This window comes from Anolis carolinensis, chromosome 5 (genome assembly GCF_035594765.1).
Source record: "Anolis carolinensis isolate JA03-04 chromosome 5, rAnoCar3.1.pri, whole genome shotgun sequence".
In the NCBI taxonomy this organism is placed as follows: domain Eukaryota; kingdom Metazoa; phylum Chordata; class Lepidosauria; order Squamata; family Dactyloidae; genus Anolis; species Anolis carolinensis.
This window is the reverse complement of record NC_085845.1, coordinates 165,821,454-165,842,350: the sequence shown is the minus strand read 5'-3', so window position 1 is coordinate 165,842,350 and position 20,897 is coordinate 165,821,454. Positions and strand designations below refer to the sequence as shown.

The 20,897-nt window shown below is 38.7% G+C and overlaps 1 protein-coding gene across 16 annotated transcripts in view; it reads left to right on the top strand.

Annotated features, from left to right (window-relative positions):
- anks1b (ankyrin repeat and sterile alpha motif domain containing 1B) overlaps positions 1 to 20,897 on the top strand; it is a 444,290-nt gene that overhangs the window by 391,519 nt on the left and 31,874 nt on the right. For all 16 annotated transcript variants that reach the window (XR_010006296.1, XR_010006295.1, XR_010006294.1 and 13 more), the window contains 2 exons: positions 7,267 to 7,374; positions 10,731 to 10,910. Coding sequence is in view for 13 of the 16 variants with exons in the window: in XM_062980966.1 (XP_062837036.1) it covers positions 7,267 to 7,374; positions 10,731 to 10,910 (288 nt within the window). In the remaining 3 variants the exon portion in view is untranslated. The remainder of the gene's footprint in view (positions 1 to 7,266; positions 7,375 to 10,730; positions 10,911 to 20,897) is intronic.

Sequence of the window (20,897 nt, the reverse complement as noted above, 5' to 3'; positions counted from 1 at the left end):
ATTAAAAATCATGGCTAGCAAGTTTATGCTTAGATTTCATTAAGGAAGAAGAGCTTGGAGAATAAACATCCCCCATACTTCCTGTTAGATAAATATTAAGATCTTGCTCCATATTTATTTCTGTGAATCTTTATTAGGGGTGTTCTTATAGGTCAGAATTCCCCATGGCGCAGCGGGTTAATTTGCTGAGCTGCTGAACTTGCTGACTGAAAGGTCAGCGGTTTGAATCTAGGGAGTGGAGTAAGCTCCCGCTGTTAGCTCTAGCTTCTGCCAACCTAGCAGTTCGAAAACATGCAAATGTGAGTAGATCAATAGGTTCTGCTTCGGCGGGAAGGTAACAGCACTCCATGCAGTCATGCTGGCCACATGATCTTGGAGGTGTCTATGGACAACGCCGGCTCTTCGGTTTAGAAATGGAGATGAGCACCAACCCCCAGAGTCAGACACGGCTAGACTTAATATCAGAGGGACACCTTTACCTAATGAGAAATAACTTAGCCAACTGTTATCAGGAAAACATAGAAAGAGAACATCAAAACAGAAAATAGAGGAATTCCAGACATTAATCAATTAGGGCCAGCTAACACCTCCCAACAAAGGATTCCCCCAGGCAGTAAGCAGCCAGACCTTGTAGCTGAAAGGCTATTAAATACTAATCAAGGTGGCCAATTGAAACATTCAAATTAACACCTGTCTCAAACAGACAAGAGTTCTTTCTCCCCCCCCCCCCCCCCGAACTTTCTACAGATATATAAACCCCACTTGACTAGTTACCAACATACTGTATATACTCGAGTATAAGCCTAGTTTTTCAGCCCTCTTTTCAAGACTGAAAAAGCCCCGCTCGGGTGAGGGTTCTGGTTGGCTTATATTTGGGTCAGCTTATACTCGAGAATATATGGTACATTTATTATTTTTGTCTATTATTGTTGCTACTGTTACATTTATTTTACTCTATTTTTATATTATTATTATTATTATGATTATTATTAATACATTTATTATTTCACTCTATTTATTACATGTATTATTTTCCTGTATTTATTATTATTATTATTATTATTATTATTATTATTATTATTACATGTATTATTTTACTCTATATATATAAAAGGATAAAGTTGTTTGCACAGTGACTATAACAACAAAACTAAACGTCCCAGAAATACAAAACTTGGCAACACAACGCAAAAGCCTTGCCTCCCGGTTATAACAACACAACCACACCACAAAACCACAATCTCGACCCACAAAACTCACAACGCATCGTGACTATAACAACACAACTAAATGCCCCAGAAATACAAAACTTGGCAACAAAACGCAAAAGTCTTGCCTCCCGGTTGTAACAACACAACCACACCACTAAATCACAATCTGGACCCACAAAACTCACAATGCATCATGACTATAACAACACAACTAAACGCCCCAGAAATACAAAACTTGGCAACAAAACGCAAAAGCCTTGCCTCCCAGTTGTAACAACACAACCACACCACAAAACCACAATCCGGACCCACAAAACTCACAACAACGCATCATGACTATAACAATACAACTAAACGCCCCAGAAATACGAAACTTGGCACACAACTAAACGCCCCAGAAATAGAAAACTTGACAACACAATGCAAAAGCCTTGCCTCCCAGTTGTAACAACACAACCACACCACAAAACCACAATCCGGACCCACAAAACTCACAACAACGCATTGTGACTACTACAACACAACTAAACCGGATGGCCATCTGTATGAGGGCTTTGGGTGGGGTCTTCCTCCATGACAAAAAGAAAGAAAGGGGTTGGACTGGATGCAAACTACAAATCCAAGCACCCCATGGCATTGAGTCCATGCATTTCAATTAGAGGCCTCTTCCTTCTCCTTTTCCCCGCCATCCAACCCACTGACCCAGTTCCATGGCTCCGTGGGCAGGAAAGGCTGGGACGGATAGAACAAAGGAAGGAGGGAGGGGAGGGAAGCGAAGGAAAGCCCTCTCTTCCCGGAAGGCCAAGAGCAAAAGGGAGAGAAAGACCATTGATCTGGTTATATTTACCCTCCTTTCTGACCAGTGTGTTCTTATCAGCGAGCTCAGGATCGGAGCAGAGAAAGGGAACAGCATAGGAATAAAGGAAACAAGGAGAGCACTCACTCTATCTATCCATCCACTCATCTATCCATCCACTCACCCACTAATAATAAACACCTACACAGGCAAGAATCAGCCATGCACTGAGGCTACAAGGCCATTCAGTGCTCATCCACCTACATTCACACTTGGTCTCCAATAAAACAATTACAATAATAGCAATGACAATAACAACAATAAGAATCAACACCATCACAGGCAAGAAGCAGAATCAGACATCACGATTAACAACAAACCAAAGACAACAGGGATCTCAAGTAATTATCAATCAACACAAAAATTGAAGAAGGTAACAGACTTCAAATTCTACTACTAATGTGAGTATAAACAAGGGTGGAGGTCACAGCATAAATACAACCTAATGTAGACTGACCAACACCACCAGACTAAGCCACAGCAATGCGTGGCCAGGCACAGCTAGTTATTATTAAAAGGATACATAAGCACATTTACATTGAAGAAGATGAGAATAATGATTTGATCAGAGTTGGACAGTCTTATCTTAAATTTGAGCTTTATGTAAATATTCAAAAACATTTAACCTACTGATGCCTCAATGTAATTTTATTGGTATCTATTTTTATTTCTGAAATTTACTACCCTCTGCTTATACTGGAGTCAATGTTTTCCCAGTTTTTTGTGGTAAAATTAGATGCCTTGGCTTATATTCGGGTCAGCTTATACTCGAGTATATACGGTACCTTATTATCTCTGAGGATGCCTACCATAGATGCAGGCGAAATGTCAGGAAAGAATGCTTCTGGAACATGGTCATATAGCCCGGAAAACTCACAGCAACCCAGACCAACAAATTCTAAATCCAGTGTCATAGGTATTTAAGACACCACCCACTGAAATTCAACGAAGCTAGGTTAGTTTTTGGAAGGCCTAAATACCCTAAATACAACAAATACTGTACCATCTGATCTTGGAAACAGAGCATGATCAGATTTTTGTTTTTAACTTGTACTAGCTGTGCCCGGCCACACGTTGCTGTGGCGAAGGATGGTGGTATGGGAAATAAAGTATTGAGGAATTGGTGGTAGTTAAGGTAGAGGGTAAAGGTTTTCTCCTGACATTAAGTCCAGTCATGTCTGACTCTAGGATTTGGTGCTTATTTCCATTTCTAAGCCGAAGAGCCGGTGTTGTCTGTAGACACCTCCAAGGTCATGTGGCCGCTGGCATGACTGCATGGAGCACTGTTACCTTCCCACTGGAGCAGCACCTATTGATCTACTCACATTTGCATGTTTTCGAACTTCTGGGTTGGCAGAAGCTGGGGCTAACAGTGGGGGCTCGTTCCGCTCCCCCAATTTGAACCTGCGACCCTTCGGTCCTCAAGTTCAGCAGCTCAGCGCTTTAACACGCTGCGCCTCCAGGGGATATTATTTCCTAAAGCTTGTTAATATACAATATTTCTGATTTTTCCCTTTTTTGTCTGTTGGAGGCAAGTATGAATGCTGCAATTAGCCAAAATGATTAGCATGTAATGGCCTTTCAGCTTTAAAGCCTGGCTGCTTCCTCCCTGGGGGAATTTTTTGTTAGGAGGTGTTACCTGGCCCTGATTGTTTCCTGTCTGGATTCCCCTGTTTTTAGAGTGTTGTTCTTTGCGATATTTTATGTGCTTCTACTGTCTGTGTAGATGAAGAAGTACCCATATACATTGCTTGAGCGCACACACTAAAATAAAGGCTGTGGCCCTCAGAAAACAGAGGATTTGCCAGACTTTGGTGATGGGAATACTTTGTTGGGAGGTGTTAGCTGGCTCTGATTGTTTCCTGTCTGGAATTCCCCTGTTTTCAGAGTGTTGTGCTTTATTTAGTGTTGTGATTTTAGAGATTGTATTCTCTTTTATTATACCACAGTAGTTTTTATATATTCTTATTTTAGTATTTTTGAATACTTGGAGCCAGATTGTGTTCATTTTCATGGTTCACAGCAACATAATAATAATAATAATAATAATAATAATAATAATAATAATAATAATAATAATAATAATGACTTTGGTAATACACACAGTTTCTCTCCCTTCTCAGTTTCCTTTCTGGGAGAATCTTTTCTTGGGAGGTGTTAGCTGGCCCTGATTGTTTCCTTTCTGGAATTCCCAATTTCCCTGCTTTCAGAATGCTGCTCTTTATTTACTGTCCTGATTTTAGAGATTATATTGTTCTGTATTATTATACTACAGTAATTATTACACATTATATTTATAATCTTATATTATCTTCTTAGAACTGGATTATATGAGGCCCTTCTACACAGCTGTTTAAAATCCACACTGAACTGCATTATATGGCAGTGTGGACTCAAGACAATGCAGTTCAAAGCAGATACTGTGGATTATCTGCCTTGGTATTCCGGATAATATAGCTGTGTGGAAGGGCCTTGAGTCTACACTGCCATATAATCAAGTTCAAAGCAGATAATCTGTATTTTATAGGCAGTGTGAATCAGGCCTAAGTGCCTGTCCCCAGGGTGCCATCTTGGCTGTGGGCGTTGCTAGGATACAAAGAGGGTGTGGTCTAAAGGCAGCGGGGGGGAGGGGGTGCTAAAGGCAGCAGAGCCTCTATTTCTAACTGGCAGTTAAGGGGAGAAAGGCTCTTTTTCATTCTCTGTAATTTGGACTATTTTTCCAAGTTTTTCTGATGTAAAAACACAGACCGGATGACTATGTCTTTTGTGGCCAAATTTGGTGTGATTTGCTCCTGTAGTTTTGTTGTTTAAGTTAAGGGAAAAACGGTCAGAACATTTATAAAAAGGTAAAGGTTTCCCCCTGACGTTAAGTCCAGTCATGTCTGACTCTGGGGGTTGGTGCTCATCTCCATTTCTAAGCCGAAGAGCCAGCATTGTCCATAGACACCTCCAAGGTCATGTGGCCGGCATGACTGCATGGAGCGCCGTTACCTTCCCGCCGGAGCAGTACCTATTGATCTACTCCCATTGGCATGTTTTCGAACTGCTAGGTTGGCAAGAGCTGGAGCTAACAGCAGCTCACGCCGCTCCCGGGGATTGAACCTGGGACCTTTCGGTCTATAGATTGTCTTTAATATATTGTTAAGCCACCTTGAATTCCATTATCAGGATAAAGGTGGGATATATAAATGAATATAAGAAGGGGTAGGATGGAATGGAAGAAACATGCCAGGTTCCTTAGGCCATATTTCAGAGCAAGGAGACTTTTGCAATCCCTATGGCTATTGAATGTATAGGGATTGTGAATGTGAATGATTTAAGAATGCATAATTAGGTTACATATTGATAATTATGATTGTGAATTCTAGACATTATAAATTGATTCTGATAGTATCTTCTATGTTTTCGATAATATTATAATAGAGAGAAAGGGGAGTAGAGTGAAGAATATTCAGAAGAATTATAGCATTATCATGAAGAGTTGTAAATAGGCTATTTCATAATACATTCAAAGATTTCACATTTCACTGTGTTAAATTGTAACCTCATTTTGTATACAGTTGGGGGAGTATTCAGGCAAGAAAAATACAGTGAAAATGTAATGCCAGTCTTATCTGGAACAATGTGTGCTTTTCAGTATCAGCCATTCCCAGACTGACTTGTCAGGCTACCATGTGCTCAAGACACACACACGCCCCCCACACATCTGTCAACTATAAGGCACTTTCCACACAATATAGTCATTGCATTATATCAGTTTATAATACTATCTACTATAATTTGCTTTTGCAATTTGATCAATAAATTGGCCTAATTATATCTTTATCTGTCTACAAATTGATAAATTGCATACATACCATTTTTTAAAGTCACCAACTTTTAAAGGAAAGCAGAGTAAAATTTAGTGTGCGTCATAGTTGTTAGTGAAAATTGCAAGTGAAATTGCCTTCCTGATCTATTATGAAATTTAGCTTATGAGAACCATTTTCTTTCTGTAATAACGGAGTGATTTCTTTAGATGATTTATTCGAAGCCTAGTGCAAAATTATTTTTATTCATAAGCTTTAAAATTGACAGTGATAACAGCTGGTTGCTTTGTGGGGCTCAGATGTGTGTTAAAAGTTTAATCTGTAGAATTATGTACTTTCATATTTGAAAGTGTTTACTGTTCTGGATAATGACACCTATGCTAAATGAGCATTGAGAATAAATCTAAATCAAATATGTAACAAATATTGCAGATTGCCATGTGGATTACCATGCATCCTCCATATCCACAAGTATTGAGGCAACTCTCTTCTGGAACTGGGAGTATTTATTTATTTATTTATTTACAGTATTTATATTCAGCCCTTCTCACCCTGAAGGGGACTCAGGGCGGATCACATTACACATATAAGGCAAGCATTCAATGCCTTAACATAGAACAAAGACAAGACAAATGCGGGGCTCCGAGCTGGCCTCGAACTCATGACCTCTTGGTCAGAGTGATTTGTTGCAGCTGGCTGCAGCTGGTTGCTCAACAGCCTGCGCCACAGCCCGGCCCTGAATAGTGGTATGGTAGAGTTTGCCTTTCATCAAGTGTTGTACCTATATTGCGAATACTTCGAGAGCATGTGTCTGCACCATTATTTTTTCAGGCAGTTGATTCATGTCACCACAAAATCTAATTAATCTATGTTGACTCAGTGAAAGCAACACTGCTTTCCTTCCTCCAAATTATACTCTATAATGTTATGGGCTACAACAGGAAATAGTCTGCATAACAAAAGAATATACTTTGTATAGAAGGTTTCTTGCATCCCACTTCCAAAATGACAGCATATGGCCTTTTTCTTCTTTACATCATTCTTTTCTTTCCTTGGTGGTGTTTTTTTTTTTTTTGTATTATGCTTTTCTTCCCTATTGACAGCTTCCTCCTCCGTACTCCTCTGCCCTTCTGACACTGCACATCTCTACCTGCTTGCCTTTTGTCTCATTCCGGATTTGACTACATGAGATTCCTTCTTGCATTCTTTCCTTCCTTCTCAAAAGCAAATCCTCTCAGTATTATTCTGTTCTATCCTACTCCTCTAACTTCAAAATGATTGATAATATTCCAATTAATAATTATAGAGGTGAATTTTTGTGACAGGTTGTTCAGTCGTTGCTTGTAATTTTATCAGATTGTTTGTACATCAGCTTGTTTTTATTTTACAGGTATTAAAAATTAGTTTGCTTGGCCATCGAAAACGTATTTTGGCATCACTGGGAGACAGGCTTCACGAAGATCCTCCTCAGAAACCACCACGATCTATAACCCTCAGGGTAGGCTTCAGCAAATGTGCCAAGATGCCTTGTAAAGTATCAAACATGTATTGCATGAGATCTGTAAAAATCTGCAAGCACAAAGAATAATTATTTAGTAACTTTTTATACAAATAAATATACAATATGATCCCCATAACCTTGAACTTACCATGGAAACAGAAAGTATACCATAGGACCTAGAATATTCTTAGAGAGGACGTCGTTTTTCAGATGCAGGTAGGTGAAACTGCGGTTACTAGTCCCACAAGTATGGAGGTCATACTGTATACATTTTTTCTTTGTTTCTTACCCTGAGGCTGTTGGCAGGAAAATCTTTCACCTTGAAGAAACAGTATAATCAACAGCATCAATATATATGTGTTTAGTTGTGTACTTAGTACAGTTTGAGTGACATCCCATTGCTGCATTACAAAGTCGTAAGTTGAAATTCTCTTCCAAACATACAACAGACCAAATCCTCCAACCACCTCGTAAGCAGCCCCCCAGTATGGGCATGTTGTCAGACAGTGGTGGGAGGAGGCATGTCCAGCTATTTTCCTGTAGCAAAAAGCACTACATCACTGTCTGCAGGGTGTCCCGGAGAGGCCCAGAGTTATCTGCCCATGCTTATCTGGGTGCACTTAGATACCGGAAAATTGCTGGATATATTCCAGCTCATTTCCCCATTCTTTGACAACATGGAAATGGATGTATTGGTGGGGAGCTTGCTCAGCTTATAAGGTCAGGGTTTTTTTTAAGGAAGGGTAGCTTCAGGAGATGTAGCTACAAAAATGGTTTTGTAAGCATAACACAAACAACTGTATAAATGTGCTAGGGCTTCCAAATTCTCTGTTTTCATGGGCATGTGACCTTTTACTCATATTGCAAACTGAGGGCACTTCCAGACAGCAGTTAAATGCGGGTGAAAATGGGTTAAAATAACCCGTTTTCGCCCTCATTGAAGACCTCACCCGGGATTTTCTCTCTCGGGTGGCTAGATGCTATCCAGATTGCAATTCAGTCAGCCACCCCCCAAATCCCAAATTTAGACCCTAAAACTTACCTGAAAGTGGCTGCCAGGCATGGGGGCTGCTTGTAAAGTTCTCCTGGGGTGCCAAAATGGTGCCTAAAGAGATGAGAGGGGTGATGAGAGAATTCCCTTATCCCCCATCCCTTCTCCTCAGGTGCCATTTTGGCATACCAAGAAAACTTTGCAAGCAGGCCCTGTGCCTGGCAGCCAATTTTAGGTAAGTTTTAGGGCCTAGATTTGGGGTTTGGGTGGAGGGGGGGGCGCCCTGTCAGTTTTCCAGGCTCATGGAGCCTGAAAAACCAAGATGGCTGTGTGGAATGGGCCTGGGGATTGCATGATGTGCTTCCCGGGCCCAATCCACACAGGGCTCACATCTTGTAAGACTTAGGGCCCTACCACACAGCCATATAACCCAGAATATCAAAGCAGAAAATCCCACAATCTGCTTTGAACTGGGTTAGCTGAGTCCACACTGCCATATATTCCAGTTCAAAGCAGATAATGTGGGATTTTATTTGGCTGTGTGGAAGGGGCCCCGGGTCTTAACAGGTGTCTAATTAATTTGGAACAAATTAATTTGCTTTTACCTGAGGCATTATTTGGACGCCTCCGGTAAAAGCACAACAGGTCCGACGTTTTTGAGCCTGTCTGGAAGGGATCTGAGAATTTTACCCAGAGATATCACCAAGCATAACACCCTGCTCTAAGATGTGGTCACATTTTAGTATACAGCTCTTCAGTTACAATTCAGTCCCTCTCATGCCGCCTCAGAAGTCCAAATCCATTGAAAATGATTTACTTCCAGGTAAGTGGGTTTAGGATGTACCCTCAGGCTGCAATCTTACGGCCCTTCCACATAGCCATATAACCCAGACTATCAAGGTGAATAATCCACACTATCTGCTTTGAACTGGATTATCTAACTCCACACTGCCATATAATCCTGTCTGATGTGGATTTTATACAGCTGTGTAGAAGGGGCATTAGACATACCTCTAATAAAGCCTAATGTGCAGGTGGACCTATTTCTCAGGAACCATGCAAGAGAATTACTTATAGACAGTTCTTTCAAATAAAATGTGTTGTTTTGGAAATTTGGAGAAATGTATATTTTATTTTCATTACTACCGTCCGTGAGATAGTGAAGGAGAAGGATATTATAGCTTGTAAGCTTTGTCTTAGACATAAGCACCTCCACCCATTTTCTAACTGTTTTAAAAGTACATGGGCATTCTCATTTTTGCGTTTGGCATATCACACATAAAGGCTTCTGGGGAGCAGAACAGATTATAGTTCCTTGGAAAACATTGTTACTGAAAGTGTCACTGAACTCACAGTATTTTGCCTTTGGAGATTTGCTTGAATTCAGCTCCGTTTTTTAAAGCTGTTGTTTCCTGGCACTCAGCAAGAATGCTAGAATATAAATGTGAAACATACAGTTGTGGTAGGCTGAATTCCTACGAAAAGCCAAGAGAATTATTCAAACGGAGGTGTTATCTGCTGCTGCTTTAGTGAAAAAAAATCTGCAGAAGCAATGTGAGAATGGAAGAGTACTTGAGAAAAATCTGATTTTATTGAAAGCATTTTAATTGCTTTTTAAGCCCACCAAGCTCCCAAATGTAAAATAAAACAAATATATCTTTAAAAAACTGATATAAAATACTGTTAAACATGGCTTCAAAAATCCAAACATAGAGCCTGCCTGCCTGTGTTATGAGAGATTTCTGCAACTGAAGTTTGGCTACAGAGACAGCCTTTTCTTCTGTATTTGGTAGTTTAGTCTCTTAAACATCAGGACTTTTGCTGAAGATCTTAAATAGGCTCATATTGGAGATGGCAGACTTTCCGATAGTCTGGCTCCAAGCTGCCCCTCTTTTTTTTCTTTTTTCTTTTTTGTGTAAGCCAACATCTTGAATTATGTTTGGAAACAAACTGGAAGAGAATGCAGTTGGGTCAGATACAACTTTAGCTGTTTTGCAAGGAGTTTTTCAGCAATATAAGGAAGTCCTTTACATCCCCTTTCCTACAGCTCTGGAAGGCAAGCCAATGATAATAATTTGGAAATTCATTTGTATATTATAACATGGAGTTAATGTCAATTCGTATATTGCATTATTGATGTCAACTCAAAACATGGGAATCACTTGCAATTCTAACTCCCAAGTGAGGTTGGTGTGCAGTGCACATAACCGACAGTTTGTAACTTTTATATGTTTTATATACACTTGGGAAATTTCATCACTAGCAGAGATACAGGGCCAGAAATAACACTTGCAATACTTGCCCTTTTGGACTGAGTGCAGGAATGCCTATTAAATAGGTTTGTTTGCTGCTTTGTTTGCAGGAACCTAGTGGCAACCACACTCCTCCTCAGTTGTCTCCCTCACTCAGCCAAAGCACTTACACTACTGGAGGCTCACTCGACGTACCACACATTATGATGCAGGGGGATGCAAGGAGAAGAAGAAATGACAGCTATTTCGATGATATTCCCCGATCAAAGTTGGAAAGGCAGATGGCTCAGGTAATACTGTTCATCTTCGTTTGTTGTTGCAATTCCTGATAGCCTGAGTTGTACAATCTTTCCATAGCTCCACAGCAAAATGTTTCTGAAATATATGCAGCTTTTTTGCATTTATTTTATATCTTAAAATCCTGTTTTATAAACATGTTTTTTAGCAATGCTGGGTAGAGGCTTTCTCTTCAGTGAACTTCTTTTATGGTTATTTCTATACTAACAGTTCTTGGAGATGAGAAGAATACAGTAATAATTGGTTGATGGATGAGATACAGAAAATTTGCATTTTAAAATGATCATTGATTTATTTCCTTTAGCAATGAGTGCTATGGGTAAGCAAGCCATTTTAATTGTGAACATTAGGTTATACAGACAATAGGATCTGCATCAAAATATTGCAGGAATGGCATGTTTCTGGGCAGCATTTTAATCATCCAGCTACAGACTAATCTACAGTCCAAAGTATTTTGTTCCATTTTCTGCACACTCTTTGTTTTTGGCTCCCCTCTTTCTACCCAAACAGTAGGCTTTCCTATTGTAGCCAGTGAGAAATCTCAGGCCTCACTAAACTGTTTCATCTCCACCTTCTTTTGCTTTTCCCCCCATTGTTTTTATACTTCTGCAAACATCAGGATTCTGTGACCTCTATGCCTGACGGGGGAGATAAAGGGAATTGCTACTCTATGGAACCAATCTAAACACCAATTTCATTTCAGAACCCTTTGATGCATTCTTACCAGGTGCATTCTCACAATGACTTTCCCTCTGTATTTTCACAAATTGCATTCTCACAGTGATATTGGATACGGTTATGGATAAATGGAATTTTATTGTTCCATTGCAATTGTTGGGTATGTTATAGAATGAATTCATTTTGCTCTTAAAAAGTAACAGGCAATTTGACAAAAGGAATAACTTCATACGCTTCACACATTACACACAAAGTTTATATTTATGCTGTTATTATCAATGATGTTGCAGTGTGTCCTTCACTGTGAAGGATATATACAAGAAGCCTTCAGCTGTGGATGAAGAGCTAGCTTAGAACAGCCTGGGATACATTACAATCCTACTGAAAAACAACAAGCCCTGAACTCATTCTGAAAATACTTTTCTGCAGTTGGAAGCTATTTTGTTGTATTTTGTAACTAATCTAATGATCCACTCCATTGTTAGCATTTAAAAACAAACAAATAAAAATAAGGTTTCTTAGTGAAGACTTGCATAAATAGTTCAGATATAGTATTCGGGATAAACATTATAAATACAGTAAACCTAAAACAACAACAATTTATGAAGTATAGATAAATAGTAAAATTGCAATTTAAAAATTATTTTGTAAATGTGTTGTCTGGTGGAGTTACTAAGGTTCCCAGAAGACCTAACATTTTTACATATCAGTAAGGTTATTCATTCTTGTTAATGAGTTTAGAAAATGATTAGTAAGCCTTGTTCATCATTTCTGGAAATTATTTCAAGGATTGTGCATTTCCGTTATTTTGTCCTTTCTAAATATACACTAAACCACTTTGTTTTCCATTAGTTATTGTAGAAATACCTGGATAAAATTGGCCAGCACGTTTCTGTGTAGAACAGTTAGCTCCTCTTCTTAAAATTGCTCCTCTTCTTAAAAGAGCTATCTCTCTCTCTCTCTCTCTCTCTCTCTCTCTCTCTCTCTCTCTAGTGTGTTTATTAAATGATTCCTGTCCTGATAACCATAGAGATGATGTGCTAAGCCATCTGCAAAAGACAATAGAAAACAGCATGTTTTCCATTGATTCACCCAAACATAAATAATCCACTGACTACCTTAAATCAAGCATATGTTTCATCAAAAGACAAGCCACATTTCATTCTAAAGGTCAGCATAGTTGTGCTTCTATCAGCAAAAAGTGCCCATAGGGTGATATGTGCTGTTCTTTGATGGTGCACAGAATGACTGACGGCCAAATCATAAACCATGCTTTAATGTTTCATAGTAGACTTCAGAAACCAAACTATGCATTGCACCCAAAAACAGATGGGAGGCCAGTTAAGTTCATAAAGCATGCTAGTAACACGAATAAATAGCTCACTTCACTGAGCAGGCATTTTGCCCTGATAGAATCATCCAAGTGTCTGGACAGCCATAAGTTAAGGCTTGACTGGATCAGAATTGAGGCAGAAGAGACTATTATTCCTATTCTATGATTTACAAGAAGAATTACAGTAGGTATCTGGAGACAGAGAAAATTCAGTTCTCTGGAAAACCAAGGGCAGCTGACACAATCAACATGTTTATGAATATAATCTACTCATTTTCCCTTCCCTTTTTTAAAAAAAAGTTACACTGTTCTCTCCTACTGAATTATAAATTGTCTAAAACTGCTAACAGAAACAACTGTTAGCAACAGACACTCCTAGTATACAAGATGGCATTAATAAACTCTGAAGAGAACAGCAACTGAATAAAACAGTGACCATTTATGGCTATTTAGTTGTTTGTGCCACTGAGTATATCACCTTTCTTATTTACTTCTATGTTCTTATTACATCCTTTAATTGGAGAACTTGCTATGATTCCATTTCTCATTTCTTCTGAAGAGCGATAAAGACCTGTTGACGACACTCCCTGGATCAGTCTATGAAATCACCAAGGAGCAGAGTGTTAGCTGCCTTCAATAGTTATATATGTATAAAAAGAAGCTTCATGCATTCTAGTTAAAGACATACACTTCCTTTTTATACCTCTTTAGCTGTTTTTCTGTATGTTTACTCTCCCCCCCCATGACTGAATGGTGTCAATGTATTGCCATTTAGTTGTTTGATACATGCACTTTGTGACTGAGTATATCACCTTTCTTTTTTTACTTCTAGGCCCCAGTAGCCTCTGATAATGGAAGAGCTTACTGTGGCTCCATCTCTCATTTCTTCTGATCTAAAGCCCAAACCCAATATTTAATCCTTCCTAGGGAACATCTTAACTGAAAAATATTCTTGTGTGATAACTGAGAACTTTGATATCTTTAAAACACTCAGACTGTTTCCTTAAAATGCTCTCATTGAACTTGGTCTGTTGTTTTGATCCATAAAACACTCAGATTTCAGCATCTTTTTTAACCTGTGTGTGCATGCCTATTTACATGCACATTAAGTTGTGATCTTTTTCTCTTCAATTATATGTTCATTCACTTTTCCTGTTATAGTAATTGCCAGTATTAGGCATGTGTACAGACCTGAACTCTGGGACATTTTCCTGAAAGAGGGGGAAAACTGGACGAACCTCAAGGTTAGGCTAATTTCTAATTCCATACAATATGAATGATACCACCTCAGTCTCAACGGTTTTCTCCACCTAGTACCTGTTGGTACATTAGAACTCGGATTATAAGAATGATTTTTTCTGTGAAGGATAAGCACAGAAATTGGCAACGTTTGTTTTTTTAAAGGTTAGACAATGAATGACAGGAAGAACCTGAGGCGCAATTCCTACTCAGCTAGATGAAAATTAATTTGAAAGCAGTTTGCAATAGTTTTTAAGGGCTGTCTGGATGTACCAGCTCAGCTCAACCTGAGGGCAAACTTGTTCAAACAGAAAAGAATTTTGGCGAATGAAGTGTGAGGACTAGGCTGGATTCAGGCGTATGCAGCTATTCTTTCCTTCATTTTTTTTTCTTCACGATGCAAAAACTTCAGTGTTTGGCATGAATAAAGCAGCCTTACATCTTTCATAATCTGAATGCCAACTTTTGGAAGCACTGAAGAAATGAACTGAGAGTCCTACAGATGTGGTGGATAACTGTGGTAGGACTAGGGGCTGCTGTTGGACTTTAGGAACAGTCTGAGGCCTGTAACTTTAATTCATTCATTCATTTGAGGAGTAGAAATGAACATCTATAGATGTATTTAAAAAGCTTATGTCTTAAATTGTAATGCATGAAACTGCTTTTTATACATATATAGCTATTTGTAACTATTGAAAGCAGCATTGTTCTTTGGTGGTATGATAGTCCTCCCCCAGAATTTAGAAGCTGACTGTCTAGGGCAGTAATTCACAAACTTTTCCTATCATTGAACCCTTCAGAATACTTTCCCCCTAACTCTGTCTATGATTTTCCTGTGGAACCCTAGCAATGTCCTAAAGCATTGTGAACCACAAAGTTCTTCCTTCTTTCATCTACTCCTGTTGCCTGGGTGTTTTAAATAATGTAGTTGGTTTGGAAATAAAGAGATTCCTTTTTGAAGCAGAGTTACATTGAATTTCAGTAAAATCTTCATATTCTGACAAAAAAAGATTTTTTTAAAAGATTTTATTACGGAACCTCTATGATGTTTTTGCGGAGCCCTAGGACTGCACAGAACATATTTTGGGAACTGCTGTTCTAGGAAGTGCCTTCAACTCTATTGTTAGATGACTTTATTGCTCCACCTGTGGTGATTGAGATGTGTAAGCTTCTTCTATAAACATTTCTCACCAAGCCAGCTCGTAAATCGATTGCTGCAGGGGAATTGGGTCCACTCTCATTTTTACAGCTGCAGCTTTTCGAGGTTGAACAGGATGTCTCCTGGTGCCAAACTTCTGTTGGAAAAAGGCTTCATTACCTGGAGGACTCCCATACAGCCTAGAGGAGATTTCTCTCTTCCTGCACAATGACTTAGAAACCTCTACAAAGAGGCTGCCAAAGGAGACATAGCAAAACGCAGGAAAGCTGGGCAGCTGGAGTCTAGGGAGAAGAATGTAGAGACCTCTGAGAGAATGATGCAGATGGCTTACAGTATTCTCTTTGTGCAACAGGACTCAGTGGCTCAAGAGCCTACTTCCCAAGGGAATCACAACACTTGCTTGACTAGTTCTCCTTGGCTACTTCTTCCACACTCTGCAATTTTCCAGCACTACTGTGCATCTCATGACTATTTAGTAGCTGTGGAAGGCCAGGGAACACACATTGTTTCATCAGGAAGAAGAAAACAATTGTTGCTCTCCTGTTTCTCCAGTGAGTATGTTAGTATATACTGGAGATCAACGAGAACAATATTTATTTATTTCTGCCTGCAAAAGTACTCTCTGATGCTGGGAAATGGCATTCCATTTGCATGTGTAGGGAGGGATGGCACCCAAAGAGGTTTTGAATCCTTCTACATTCCCCAAATTACATACTCTGCATTACTTCAAAAATCAGTGGGTGCACCAATAGCACTATGTTACAAAATTTGAAAAAAAAATCTGTTCCTGGTTTTAAAGTGTCATTTCCTGTTTAATTGTGCAGTTCTTACTTTGAAAGCAGTTATGTAGAAACTTTGATTTTGTGGTTGCATTTTTAACTTTTCATATGTTATTTTTAACCTTTTGTGCATTGCAGTTCAATAAACTTTTTCTATGTTTTATGATGGCATTTATAACCCAGGAACAAAAATCATGTTACATTGTATAGTTTGAGCAATCATTAGATGTTATAAAAATATACAGTATATGCAGTATTGCCATCTAATCAGAAAAAATATTTTTTCTTTGTAAAAATGTCACTGTGTAAACAAGTATTATTACTCACTGTATTGAGATCCCCTTTACTGCAATCTACAAAAATATATTTTAATTTTCTTGAATTGTTAAATCAGAAAGCAAGATTGCCCATTAAATTGAAACAGCAATTTTTCGTTCTCCAAATGTTTTTACTTCAATTCCCAAAAGCCAAGCTAATGTGACTAGCAGTAGAAGATTGAGTGTTGAAATCAAAAATATCTGGAACACCAGAAGTAGAAATACATGGATACGTACTATGTTTCTTTTTAGTGTATCATTTGACTCCAGAAAAATCCATCCTTCTTGTGGACATACATTTCCCTTCCCTGAAGACATACATTTACTTGTGAATCCTCACAAGGGTGACTTGTGTCTTCCATGTTATTGGTGTGGGGACTCCCCTCTGGGCTTAGATCTGAGGTGCAAAGAAGTTGTCTGAGATGCTGAACATTATCCCAGAATAGATCTAATATCTTGGATAACTGATTCTGATTAAAACATGAAATGTGTTCATTGCTCAAAATGACCTGGGAGCTAGCTTCTCCAACTGCTCCTTTCTATTACAAGGTGATAGAAAATACTGCTGTATTGTTCCACAGGCTGCTACTTTTTATTATTATACTTTTGAAGAATGGTCCCTTGGAAACCGCACACAATTTCTTCAGATAGGGTGACTCTTCAGTCTTGTATAAAAATAAGATTCAGTGGTCTTGGTTAGTCTTTGAATGGCTCAATTATTAGTTTTTAAGATGAACAATATATATATTTTAATGCACAAGGTTTTAAAAAATGATTGGAAAACACTTTCCCCTTCCTATTGATCTGCTGTACCATAACATTAAAATTCTCTAGATATGTAGGTAGTCAACCCTCATCTATTGCACCTCCGCAATGCCATTGCAAAGCGAGCTTTTAAGTGAAATAGTCATGAAGAAATAGACTCCACGGAAAGAGTTCTCCTGAGATCAAGCACCAGTTATATGATACCCCACTCTTCTCTATTTTGTACTTCCACTCTCCACACAAATTACTAAATGAACCATTAAGCAAACATCTTACTTCACTCACACACACAAAATGTGTGTGTGTTGTTACTAGTTTTTAACCCAGAAGTAATTTTGAATTTCTGAGTGAATCATTAACAGGCAGAGAAACCTATGGATTTTGAGGGGAAAAAGTAGTGTCTTAGATCGTCCTCATATTACTGACTTGTAACCTGTTTATATACTGTATTTTGGTCAAATTAAAAATAAATAAGGAATTAACCACTGTGCACAATATTATAGTTACTGAGAAATTACAGTATCTTCTTCATGGGCTCTGTGAATGCACACATATAGAGTTTACTACACCTTGCTTACACGGTTACAGGTAAGCAATCTGTCCATACTGAAGAGTTCTTGAAATCTTCAAATCAAAACAGTCAGCATTGCTACAGTCCTAGTTCTATATTTTAAAAAGCTTTATTCAGTCTGACTACTTCTTTCTGTGAAACCTAGTTTTGACATCATTGGATTCAATTGTAATCAGTGTGAAAAGTTTGTCATGATCAAAGTTAATGACAAAAGTTAGTCATTAATCACAAAGTTGCCATTGATTTCAAAACAAACCAAAATAGAGTCTCACTTATCCAACCTTCACTTATCCAACATTCTGGATTATCCAACACAGTCTGCCTCCCGCCTGGATCCACAGCTGTTTTTTTTAGGCAGCAAGGACTGAACTTTTTACAAATTTAATTTCTAACAATGTTGTTACTGTCAGTTCATTTTATGCAATTCTATCTTTATTTGTAGTCAATTTGTTAGTTTTTTATTTTCATGTCAGGAGCAACTGGAGTTGCTTCTGGAGTGAGAGAATTGGCCGTCTGAAAGGACGTTGCCCAGGGGACGCCTGGATGTTTTGATGTTTTACCATCCTTGTGGGAGGCTTCTCTCATGTCCCCTCATGGAGCTGGAGCTGAAAGAGGGAGCTCATCCGCACTCTCCCCGGGTGGGATTCGAACCTGGCAGCTTTCAGGTCAGCAACCCAACCTTCAAGTCACAAGGCTTTTATCCCCTAGGCCACCATTAGTAGCCAGTGGTTTTGTAGTCAGTAAATACAGTAATTACTACATACTGTTACCATGTATTAAACTGCTTTTTCTGTTGATTTGTTCTAAAACATGATGTTTTGGTGCTTAATTTGTAAAATCATAATGTAATTTGACATTTAATAGGCCTTTCCTTAATCCCTCCTTATTATCCAACATTTTTGCTTATCCAACGTTCTGCCAGCCCATTTATGTTTGATAAGCAAGACTCTACTGTAAATGCAACTAGCGTATTTCAGACTTTATCATATAAGCAGCATTTGGATTATTTTGGATAGAAAGATAGTTGTGAATTCGTTAGTTGAAAACATAAGATAAAATAAAAGTATATATAAGGACCAGATAGCAAATAGGCTGCAACCTTGAGCATACATATGTAAAGGTGGGCCCTGATGTCTTGGGGGAACTCACTTTTTAAAATTAAAAGAACATTATAAGCTGTATGTAGTTTTCCTGTAATGTTGGTACTTGTCCCTAGCCCTAGCTTTCAAGATGTAGACCTTGAAAGCTAGGGCTAGGGACAAGCACCAACCTTATAGGAAAACTTGAAGCTTTATTGTGCTCAGGAGCAAACAGAGTATAAACGGTGGGTTAGGAATATGCTGTTCCAGCTGTGGATCACACAAGCTGGATCAGAATTCCAGCGCATGGGAGAAATGCTTAATTCTTTCTTCTAATGTCATACTAAAAGATTGAGAAAGAGAAACAATTAGTCCTCAGAAAAAAGGAAGAAATGATTCCACACCTTTCTCTTTGGCAATCCTGTCCTCAACCCCTCCTGCTGTATTATTTTTGAAATAAAAACTAGTCACATAAATGCATCCATACATTGAATGTCATAGCTGTTTCGGTCTTGAGCTTCACCTTCACATGCTAGTATTGAATGTCTTTTTTAAAAAAGGCAGTTCAACTTCTGACACTTGAATGCACACATTCAATATAATCTCCCTGAGTAGAAAAATGAGAGGTAACCTCTATGTTTAAAACATTTTCATCCATACAGTTCAAGCCTTCTGCCATGCCATGTCTCAATTTCCTGTCCAGTGAAACATTAACAGACATAGAACAAAATTAGAGTTAAATAAGCCTTAGGCATTAATGCAGTCATTAGAAATTATCCTCAGAACTCTGCCATGTCTTCTTTAGGAATATTTCAAAACCTTTAATAATGTTTACAAAAGTCAAGATTACTGACTATGGTAGGCAGCATCCTGAAAGATAGGCAGGGTATTTCTTCTTTTACTTCCAAAGCTTTCCTCTTTGAATGCAAGTAGTGTAAGCATGTTGGTTGAAAAAGAGAAGATGGTTCAGGGAATGGATAAAGAAAATGTGGGGGACCTATGCTCCATCCAGATGTTGTTGGACAGTGGCTGGAATCTTGTTGAAGACATATAATTATTAAGGGTTAAAGAGGTGTATGTCCCCCCCCCATCTTGTCCAAGAAGCTGAACATTCACTCTTAACACAACAACCAAACAACATACAGAGACACTAAAGCACACACCATGGAGGTAATGGAGGAATCACTGAGCTGCACATATACAGCATTACACCCTGTATACCCTGATGTATATTCTCAGCCAATAACTCCTACAATCTCACCATTAGCCATTCTGGCTGGGCTATCAGAAATGTTTTGAAGTCCTGCCAAAACAAAACAAATCAAAGTCTTCCTCTGCCTACAAGAAGATAGCAGGGTGGGCGCCAGTGTACACTCTCTAGACTAGTCTGGGAGAAACCACCTGTAAGGCCACCTCCTGTGTTTCCACCAAATGTATCTGTGAGGGTGGGAATAGCATCTCTCTAAGAAAGAGCTTTCCAAACTCTGTGTCAGGAGACATTAATTTGTCAACTGAAGTGTGTAGGTGTGTCACATGAATGTTACGAGAAACTTACATCTATGTGATGTAAGCAATAAATAATATAGTTTTTAAAATACAAATACAAGGTTTCATGTGATATGTTGTGCCCTTATACATTTGATTATTACAATTTATGTATGGGCCCATATCTCTTATTAGGGGTTTGCTAGTAAACCTGAATTCATAGAATCAGTTGGAAGAGACCTTGTGGGCCATCCAGTCCAACCCCCGCCAAGAAACAGGAAAATCACATTCAAGGCACCCCCAACAGATGGCTATCCAGCCTCTGTTTTAAAGCCTCCAAAGGAGGAGACTCCAGGGCAAAGAGTTCCACTGCTGAACATCTTTCACAATTAAGAAGTTCTTCCTAATTACAGTGTTACAAAATAATGCAATCTAAAAAGGTGTGTCATTCACATGAAATGTTTGGAAAGCTTTGCTCTAAGACCTCAAAAGATAGGCAAATTCATATGGGAGACTAGGGACTTTCAGATAGTATGGACCAGAACCATATAGGGCATAACTCTGAATTGTACCAA